This window comes from Carlito syrichta, unplaced genomic scaffold (genome assembly GCF_000164805.1).
Source record: "Carlito syrichta isolate Samal-C Ts95f unplaced genomic scaffold, Tarsius_syrichta-2.0.1 Scaffold306953, whole genome shotgun sequence".
NCBI lineage: Eukaryota > Metazoa > Chordata > Mammalia > Primates > Tarsiidae > Carlito > Carlito syrichta.
Genome location: NW_007251049.1, coordinates 55140 through 65297, shown reverse-complemented (window position 1 = coordinate 65297; position 10158 = coordinate 55140). Strand labels below are relative to the sequence as shown.

Below are 10158 nucleotides of genomic sequence, written 5' to 3'. Positions count from 1 at the left end.
AGGCGGCCTCTCCCGCCTCGCAAAGCTTGGACAGTCCACGGGCGGGGGGCCGGGCTGCCCGGGCCGACCCGCCCCGAAGGCCACTTCTGAGGAGGTCGGCCATCCGCCCCTTCCTGCCGGCCACCTGCAGAGACAGTGCACCCGGAGGCTCTGTGCCCTGAAGGGCAGAGGACGCCAGCGCTGTGGGGACCTGGAAACAGCTGGGCTGGTGAGGATGCCCTCTGTGTCTGAAAACTTCCCCACAAAGCGCAGCCCTTGACAAGGAGGCTTCACTGAGTCACAGAGGTCAAGCCTCACGGGGGAACCCGGGTGTGACAGAAACCGCTGGTTCTGTGTAGATGAACCAACAGACTTCAGTAAGGTTCCCTGAGCCGGACACACACGGGATAAGGCTCTGGGCTGTTCGGCTGATGACATGTGCCCGGAGGCTCCCAGGAGCCCAGCCTCAATACCCCTTGGAAGGGTGGCTCAGCGTGTGTGTCAGTGGTCGTCGACGGAGCGGACCATCTCGAATCACCACAGCTGCCTGCGCACACCAGGAATGACCCTTGTAAGCAAGACGATGACAGAGCAAGACTTGAAGGAGATGAGAGTGGGAGCCTTGAGGGGGCTGGCAGAAGAATGTCCTAGATGCAGGAAGCAGGCACGAGCAGACTGTGAAGGCAGAAGCAGGGAGAGGAACATGGACAGGACTCGTGAGGTGGTCAAGGCAGCTGGGCAGAGACTCGTTTCTGCCCTGAGGAGCTGCCCCTGGATGAACAAACTCCCTCTAGAAGTCGGTCTCAGATGGCCGGACTTGCCACCCCGGGCCCTAGCTGAGCAGCGGGCACACCCTGGACTCTTCTCGTCAGCCCTCGAAACCAGTCACCTCGCTGGGACCTTGCCGGTGACAGTCCTTCTGGTCCTTCTGCCTCAGGCCAGACAGACCCGCTTCCAGGGAGACCTGAGTGCCCCGACCCCTCCGTCACGCCACAAACAGCACTGAACTCACAATGCACGATGGACCACAATGAAGAGCGAAAACCATAAAACTCGTGGCAAAAAAAAAATGAGGAGAAAACCTCCGAGCCCGCCTTGTGCGCCACATCTTTAAAATAAAAAGGCGAGCTGGGCTCGGTGGCTCAGCCTGTCATCCCATGCTTTGGGAGGCTGAGGTGAGTGGATGGCCTGAGCCTGCGGGTTCGAGACCCGCCTGGGCGGCGAGACCTCATCTCTACAATGAATAAAAAAAAAATCAGCCGGGCGTGGTAGTGCATGCCTGTAATTCCGGCTACTCGGAAGGCTGAGGCGGAAGGATCGCCAGAGCCCGGCAGGTCGAGGCTGCGGTGCCCGGGAGTGGCCACTGCGCTCCAGTCTGGGCGACAGAGTGAGATTCCAACTCAAAAAATAAAAAAAAATAAAAAAAAAAATAAAAAGACAGATCATATAACCACACGTAGGCACAACTTGGCTGTGAATAGGAAGGAGGCTCCGACACAGGCCACAGCATGGCCGGACCTCAAGGATGTCATGCATGAGACCCAGACACAGAAGGACACACAGTGTGTGACTCCATTTACATGAAACGTCTAGAGGAGGCCAGTCCACAGGATGTGGATTTGTGGCTACCGGGGGCTGGGGGTGATGGTAAGGGATGCTGAAAGTCTTTTGGGAGACAAGAGTGTTCTGCAGCCGGACTGTGGTGATGGCTGGTGATTTTACTAAGATCAAATCCCACAGAGCCTTCCAGAACACTCTTGCTATCGGCAGAAGGGCACCCTGCCTCAGAGAGAGGCTGAGTGTGAATTCACATCCTCCCGGTGTCCCGGCCACGGACATGGGCTGGGGGCCCAGAAAGCCTGGGCTGAGGCTGTCATGGCCGGTGAGCACCTCTGGCAGGCAGGTCCCTTCAGCCTTCCCAGGGCTGGGGTCTCCACGGAAGGGCTCGGTGTTCGCTGGTGCCAAGGGCAGCCCCATGCGGGTCCGCGCCCTGCCCGAAGCCCATCACTGGCTTTGCTGGGGTCAGGCAAGCAACACGGCCCAACAGCAGCTGGGGGAGCCAGGTCTCTGCACAGGCAGTCTCCGCACGTGACAAGCATCACGGCCACTCCCTCCTCAGCGTGCCAAGAGTGTATGGGCTGAAGTGGGTGGCTGAATTCACGCCAAGGTCCTAAGCCCCAGCATCTCGGGACGTGACAGGCTAGAGACAGGGTCTTCAAGGTCACGAAAGTTAAATGAGGTCCTATGAGTGGTCCTGATTTCGCATGACTGGGCCCTCCTAGGAAGAGACGAGGACACAGCCACCTGGAGGACCACATGGACGTGAGGACACGGGGAAGGCGGCGTCTGCAGGCCGAGGGGAGGCCTCAGACTTCCTGCCCCAGGCCCACAAGGGATGAGTGCTGACTGCCGACGCCTGTGGTGTTTGGCTGCGGCAACACCAGGACGCGGTGCGGAAGGGCGGCACGGTGCAGGAGGGCACCGCCGTCTGCGCCAGCGTCAGATGGAGAAGCCATGAGGGTGCGGAGCACGGGAATCCAGGCCCCGGCTCCAGGCCCGCTGAGCCCTGGTGAGGGCCTGCCCGGCCCAGCTGTCGGCCCGCGGCCCACACCCACACCCACACCCACCTGGGAGCAGAGCTGGTGCATCACGTGCCCGAACTCGTGGAAGTAGGTCTCCACCTCGTCGTGCTGCAGCAGGGACGGGGCGTCTGGCGTGGGCTTGGTGAAGTTGGCCACCATGGCTGCGACGGCGACCTGGCGGGTCCCGTCCTGCCGCAGGCAGCCGGGCTGCAGGCCAAAGCAGGCCGCGTGCCCGTACTTCCCTTCCCTGGGGAGGGGCGGGGTCAGGCGCCACTGGGGTCCAAGGACGTCAGGGAAGCCCCAGCTCCACGCCCTGCACCCTGCCTCTCCGACGGCTGAGACCAGCAGGCACGGGCGAGGCGCGCTGGGTGCAGGGTCCGAGGGAGCCCGTGCGGCCCCCGTGGCCCCCTCCCTCTGGAGGCCCAAGAGGCCACGGCCTTACAAAGCAGCTTCCCTCTGAGTGGCCGAGTGACAGAGGATGTGAGGGTGGCAGCCGCGTGGCCGGCAGCTACGGCGTGGCAGGTGCCACACGGACCACGGCCTGTCCCCCAGAGGCCTGTGGAGCGGGTCACAGGCTCCCTTCCCGCTCCGGATGGGAAAGCCGGCCGGGAGCCCTGGCCCCACACGCCCCCCGCCCGCCCTGCCCACACCCACCGCGGGTACAGGTCCAGGTAGAACTTGCCGACCAGCTCGCCCGAGGCCGCGTCCCGCACGGCGTACAGCCTCACGTCCTCGTGCCACGCGCCGGCGCCCTCCTCCAGGTGGAAGGTGAGTCCCAGCAGCTCCTGGTAGATGCCCAGCAGCCCGCGGGTGACCACCTGCATGGGGAAGTACTCCTTGAGCAGGTTCTGGTCCACGCGGTAGCGGGTCTCCTCCACCTGGTTCATGTAGTAGCGCATGTCCCAGGCGTGGATGCGCCCGTCGAAGGCCAGGCCCCGCCGCTCGCACTCCGCCCGCTTCAGCTCCAGGATGACGGCGCGCTCCTGCTCGCCCAGCGGCTTCAGCTTCTGCGCCAGCTCATCTGTGGGCAGAGAGGCGGCACCTGGCAGCGGGGCCCTCCGCGCACCTGGGCTCCTGCCAGGGAGGGGCAGGCCTGAGCCCCAGGCCCACGGTGGGTCCCGCCCAGCACCTCCCAGCAGCCCTCGGGGGGCTCACACCTTCATCTTCTGTGAGGAGCTGTGGCGCCTCTGGGCCTCTGGGTGGCTAACTCCTGCAGAAGCCAAAGGCCAGCCACACCGGAAGGCCACCCCAGCCTGAGGAGGAGTCGGGGGAGGGGCCGGGGGTCCTCTTCCCAGATGGAAAGGCAGGCTCTCAGAGGTCACTGAGCCCCGGGCAGCCACCACCTCCTGGGGCGGGGAGGGCTGGGTTACCTAGGAAGGCGGCCACGGCCTGGCTGGTCTTCGCCATGTTCATCTCCAGCACGTAGTCAGCGTGCGTGCTGAACCCCAGCAGGCTGGATTTCTGGGCCCGGAGCGCCACCAGCTCCTTGAGGATGGCACAGTTCTCCTGCAGTGGATGCCAGGATGCTGTCAGTCAGGGATGCTGCCCCTCTGCGGCCGGGCCAGTGTGGGCTCTCCCTGGGCGGTAGGTGCTGCCAGCTCCGGTGGGGACACCTTGTCACCCAGGGTCCGGTCCCCGGTCCCAGGGCTGGGCCCACGGCACACAGAATGCAGACCCATTCGGAGGATAGGCCCAACCAACCAGTGGACACGTGAAACCCACTGGTCATCTATAAGAAGACGGCCTGTTCATCAGCACAGATGCGCCCTCGGCAGGAAAGCCAACCACAGCCAGACAGGTGTGGGCAGAGTATGAGTCAGCACTCTGACCGCTAGCAACACCGTCCCCTCAGACCCAGACCTCAGCCTGCCCTGGCGCTCTCTCTCGGTACACCCCTCGCTCTGCCACGAGGACTCAGGCCTGGGGACCAGGATGGGACTTGGGGACAAGGACTCCCACAGGGCCCTGACCCTGCCTAGTAACCTTCTGGGTGTCCACCCGGGTTCCTGGCTCCCAGACAGTGGGCAGCCCAGCTCTGCAGGAGTGTGGCATCCACCTGGAAGGGGGCATAGCCCCACCTGGCAGGCTGCCTGCTGCAGGGCTTTGCCTTAAGTCCTGCAGGGGAGAGGCCTGGGAACCCCAGTCATCAGAAGGACCAGTGCAGTCTGTCCAAGGAAGTGGAAAACATGGGACCACGTGACCTGTACCTGGCATGTCCCCTGCTGTAGGTGTCTATGCCCCTGCACGGCCAGAAAGGGGATGGTGCAGACCTCATGCCGACGGCTCCTTTGCTGGCCGCTACAGCATCAACATGGTGTTGGCAGGGAAGACCAAGAGGCCACTCTCGCCACCCTCTCCTGCTCAAGGTGCCAAACAGGGCCAGGCATGGTAGCTCAGGCTGTAGTCCCAGCACTCTGGGAGGCTGAGGCGGGAGGATCACTTGAGGCTGGGAGTTGAAGACCAGCCTGGACAACCTAGCAAGATCTCATTTCCTTTTTTCTTTTTTTTTTGAGTCAGAGTCTCACTCTGTTGCCCAGACTGGAGTGCAGTGGCCGCTCCCGGCCACCGCAGCCTCGACCTGCTGGGCTCCGGTGATTCTTCCGCCTCAGCCTTCTAAGTAGCCGGAATTACAGGCATGCATTAACACGCCCAGCTGATTTTTTGACTTATTGTAGAGATGAGGTCTCGCCAACTTGCTCAGGCGGGTCTCGAACTCGCGGGCTCAGGCAATCCACTCACCTCAGCCTCCCAAAGCACGGGATGACAGGCTGAGTCATCGAGCCTGGCTGCAAGACCTCATTTCTACAAAATATTTAAAAAATCAACCAGGTGCGGTGGCACACGGCTGTAGTCCCAACTACTCAGGAGGCCAAGATGGGGAGATCGCCTGAGCCCAGGAGGTCGAGGACGCGGTGAGCTGTGATCATGCCACTGCACTCCAGCCTGGGCAGCAGAATGAGACCCCGACTCAAAACAAAAAGCAAAAAGATGTCAAATGGGAGAAGTGCAGGCAAAGGCCACCTGGCCACATCATGGGGGACAGGGATGCCACCACATGTCCCTATGGGAAGGCCAGTCCGAGGCCCGGCCTTCTCGCTATGGCTGGGCCACGGCACGTCTGCGGACCAGGCTCGGGTCTGGCAGGCAATGGATGGTCTGGGCTGAAAGGTGTGAGGGAGCTCGAGGAGAGAGGGCGAGCCGTGTGTGTGGTGGACGATTGAGGCAGCGGGAAGGTCAAGTGCGGACGGAGGGCCGGGGCCTGGCGCTGTGGCCCAGGGATTGGGCAGGCTGAGCCCACAGGCAGGCCTCTGCGTTCGCCAAGCCCGGCAGGCTGAGCCCTGAGACCCTCTGCGGCCCGACTCCGGTGGCTCACGTGCAGGGCGGGGGCACGGCAGGCCGGGCCCCCCGGCTCCTCACCTCCTTGCAGCGGCAGTTGAAGGCTTCCTCCACTTTCCTCCTGGTCTCGGGCACGTGGCATTTCTTCAGGAGGGGGAAGTAGTGAGGGTACTTGAGGGTGACCTTCAACCTGTCGTCCTCTGTCTTCTCCAGGGAGTTGAGGAAGTCCTCAGGGAGCCCTCCTGTAGGACAGAACCAGGGTGGCTGAGGGCATCCACGGCTGGTGGGTGACAGGGGCCGGGGCGGCCTCCACACGACATGTGAGCCTCGCACTGTCCAGTGCACCCTCGCGGGCCCTTCCGCCTTGGATGTCGGGTCCTCGTCAAGACACCTTTGGGGTCAGCAAAACTAAACTCCACTCAACCCTCCACAGCGGGGACTTCCAGGCAGCTCCACCCCTGCATGAGGGGACGGGGGCGGCGAGAAAAGAGGCTGAGCTGCTGTTCAGGGAGACCCAGGGAGCTGTGAGGGGTCAAATGAATGTCAAAGCCAAAGGTTCCCATCAAAGGTAAAAGCAGAAAGCATTAGAGGCTGGCACGGTGGCTCTCGCCTGTAATCCCAGCACTTTGGGAGGCCAAGGAGGGAGGATCACTTAAGCCCAGTGGTTCAAGACCAGCCTGGGCAACATGGTGAGACCTTGTCTCTAAAATAAATCAAAAGATGAACTGGGAGGTGGAGGCAGGAGGATCGGCTGAGCCCAGAAGGTCGAGGCTGCAGTGGCCCTGACTGTGCCACTGCACTCTGGCCTGGGCCACAAGAGTGAGGCTCCAACTCAAAAAAAGAAAGACACAGGAGCCAACTCAAAGGGGCTCCCGACAGTCAACGGGACGATCTGAGCATCGAAATAAATCCCAGTACTGGACGACAACCCCCAGGTGGCACAGGAACCTCTAAGTCCACTCGACAGAAACAATCAGCAAGTAAGTGAGAGAGGAGGGGCACACTGTCACAGCAGAACACGGGCGAGGAAGATGGCTCGGGAACCCGTCCGTGGGCACTGCGCCCACCGGGGGAAAAGGTGACGTGCCACAGGTGATGCGCAGCCCCGTCCTCGTCTGAGGATCTGTCCCCTCCAAACACAAACGGAAGTAATCCCAGTAGGTGGTTTTAAGCAGTGACTGGGTCAGAGCGCCCTGCCCCAGTAAGTGGATCAATCCACTCATGGGCCCGTGGATTAAGGGATTAATGGGTTATCCTGGGTGTGGCACTGGTGGCTTCCTAAGAAGAGGAGGAGAGCCCTGAGTCAGCCAGCTTGGCCCTGGCCATGTCACGGAGCTGCTGGGGAGCCCACGGAGGCCCCCAGGGGAAGGCCCTCCCCAGATGCAGCCCTTGACCCTGGACCTCTCAGCCTCCAGAACCAAGAACTCACCCTTTCCTTTCAAACTCCCCAGCTATGGGTGTTGTTATAGCGACAGGAAATGGACTCAAACCATCTCAACGCATCTCCCGACAAGTCACAGGTCACAAAGGGAGAGCAAGTCTCGACTCCATGGGGGGCCCGGGGGAACCTCATCCCACCCACCGTGCTGATCATCTGCGCCATGGCAGAGTTGAGGTGCCCATGGGGGAGCCAGGCTGAGACAGGGAGGCCCCTCGAGCTGGACAAGCAGGCCGGAGAGCCCCCAGGGACTGTGTGGGGACCAACGCATCTGGTGACCTACTGAGGCCAGGTCTCTGGCTGGGAAATGCGTGCTTTCAAGCCAACCATGGGCCCTGTTCCTCCTGCGTCAGGAGCTGAGTGGTGGGGCCTGCACTTAGACATGGGAGGCCTGAACAGGCGGGAAGGGCAGTCGAGCAGGGCGGGGCCTGATCTGAGTGCTTATTCAGGGAAACCTGGATCTGAGTCGTTACAGCCAAGCCACCCTCAGGACCTCAGGCAACGGGGCCCTTCCTCGCCAGCCACCTCAGAGGCACCCGCAGTTACAGTCTAGAATCGGGCCAGGTGCGGTGGCTCACACCCGTCAACCCAGCACTTTGGGAGGACAAAGTAAGAAGATTGCCTGAGCCCAGGAGTTCGAGACCAGCCTGGGCAACTTGGCGAGACCTCATCTCTGCAATAAATCAAAAAATTAAGCTGGGCTAGGTGGCTCAGCCTGCAAGCCTGCGCTTTGGGAGGCTGAGGTGAGTGGATTGCCTGAGCCCGCGGGTTCGAGACCTGCCTGGGCAACTTGGCGAGACCTCATCTCTACAATAAGTCAAAAAATTAGATGGGCGTGGTAGCGTGCGCCTGTAGTTCCAGCTACTTGGAAGGCTGAGGCAGAAGGATCGCTGGAGCCCTGCAGGTCGAGGCTGCGGTGGCCGGGAGCGGCCACTGCACTCCAGTCTGGGTGACAGAGTGAGACTCCAACTCAAAAAAAAAAAAAAAATTCAAAATATTAGGTGGGCGTGGCAGTGTACGCCTGTGATTCCAGCTACTTGGGAGGCTGAGGCGAAAGGATTGGCTGAGCCTAGCAGGTCCAGGCTATAGTGGTTGTGAGCATGCCATTGCTCTCCAGCCTGGGTGACAGAGTGAGACTTTGACTCAAAATGATGATGATAATAACATGGGTGGGATGTGAGTCTCAGAGAACATCCCAGCAAACTCACTGGTGAGGCTGAGCCTGCCCCTGCAGTGGCCCCACGTGAGCTCTGGAGTTTCTGCCAGTGCCCCAGGCATGTCCTGTCTTGATGGGAAAGACCACAGCCCGCCCCAAGGACAGATCTAGAGCTTTTGGCTCTGAGCTGCCCTGAGTGCACGTGAAGCAATCCCTTGTCCCAGGGTGGTCAGATGCAGAAGCCACCACCTCCCACCATCCCTGACATAAACCTGCGGGAGGAAGCGGCTGTCCCCAAAGCAAATCCTACCCCCGAGGGCCCACCAGGATGCAGTGTGTCCCAAGATGAATCTCGCCCCCAGGGGCCTGCCAGGATGCCGCGTGTCCTGGGACCGAGGCATCCTCTGAGTGCCCCCACCCGTGCCCGCCGCCGGCCTCCCTACCTAGCTCCTCGCGCGTGAAGGGCAGGAAGGTGGTGTCCTCGTTCAGATTCTTGTTGAAGTCTATGCACAGGAGGCTCAGCTTCTTCTTGATGCTTTTGATTTTCTGGAGGGAGAGACACAGGTGTGGGGGAGGAGCAGACCCGGGCGGTGCAGCCAAGGCTCCCACTGCGGGCCGAGGGGATTCCTCAAGCCCTGGCAGAGAAAATAAGTGAGGGGGTGAGATGGCAAGAAAGCGAACTCAGCCAGCCAGGGTGGCTGTGACCTCGGCTCCCGAGCCGTGCGGCCTCGGGCGACCACAGGTGAACTCGGCAACCATCTGTCAGGTGGGGCCTGGGCTGCGGCGTCTGCCCTCCTATCCAGACGTGACCTTCAGCGTTTAGCCTAAGTGGACGTTGTGAACAGAGATACGCTTCCATTTTTCATCTAGTTTTTGGAGGCAGTCACGTCAACCTTGGGAACGCGTGGTGCCATGAGGACCTGAACCCCGAGGGCCCCCTCGGAGGGCGAAGAGGTGACCGCTATGTGCCGAGGACCTTACTTGGGACCACGTGACACGTGAAGGGCTGGCAGCAGGACATCTCTGCTGAAAACCCCTCCCCGGGCGGGCCTGGAGCCCGGTGCTCAGTCACGCGTGCCTGTCCCTCAGTGAGACTCCACTGCTCCGGCCATCAGGACAGAGGGTGGGAGAGTGTGCCCACAGCTCTGCACAGAACGTGGGGTTCACAGGCAGGACCCTGGCTCTGGACCAGGCATGGGCTTGCTGGGTTGCTCCTGGACGAAGGCACTTCCAAGTGCTTCCTTCCCTCCCTGAGGCCTCATGCACACAGACCAGCCCTCCCAGGGAAGTCTCCAGAGACTCAGTGTGAAGACAGCATCAGCACCAGGCGCAATAGCTCATGCCTATCATCCCAGCTCTTTGGGAGGCCGAGGTGGGAGGATGGCTTGAGGCCAGGAGTTTGAGACCAGTCTGGGTAACACAGTGAGACCCCATCTCTACAAAAAATTAAAAAATAAAAAGAGCCAGCCGGGCTCGGTGGCTCACCCTGTAATACCGCGCCTTTGGGAGGCTGAGGTGAGTGGAATGTCTGAGCCTGCAGGTTCGAGACCCACCTAGGCAACTTGGCGAGACCTCATCTCTACAATAAATCAAAAAAAAAGCCGGGCTCGGTGGCTCAGCCTGTAATCCCACACCTTTGGGAGGCTGAGGTGAATGGATTGCCTGAG

General features: G+C 61.2%; 1 protein-coding gene across 1 annotated transcript in view; it reads right to left on the bottom strand.

Annotated features, from left to right (window-relative positions):
- The window catches only part of THOP1 (thimet oligopeptidase 1), a gene marked incomplete at its 5' end in the record, with an annotated part of 24635 nt that overhangs the window by 3534 nt on the left and 10943 nt on the right, over positions 1–10158 (bottom strand). The window contains 5 exons of the mRNA XM_021715290.1: positions 2607–2808; positions 3216–3582; positions 3932–4067; positions 5979–6139; positions 8935–9037. Of these exons, the coding sequence (XP_021570965.1) occupies positions 2607–2808; positions 3216–3582; positions 3932–4067; positions 5979–6139; positions 8935–9037 (969 nt within the window). The remainder of the gene's footprint in view (positions 1–2606; positions 2809–3215; positions 3583–3931; positions 4068–5978; positions 6140–8934; positions 9038–10158) is intronic.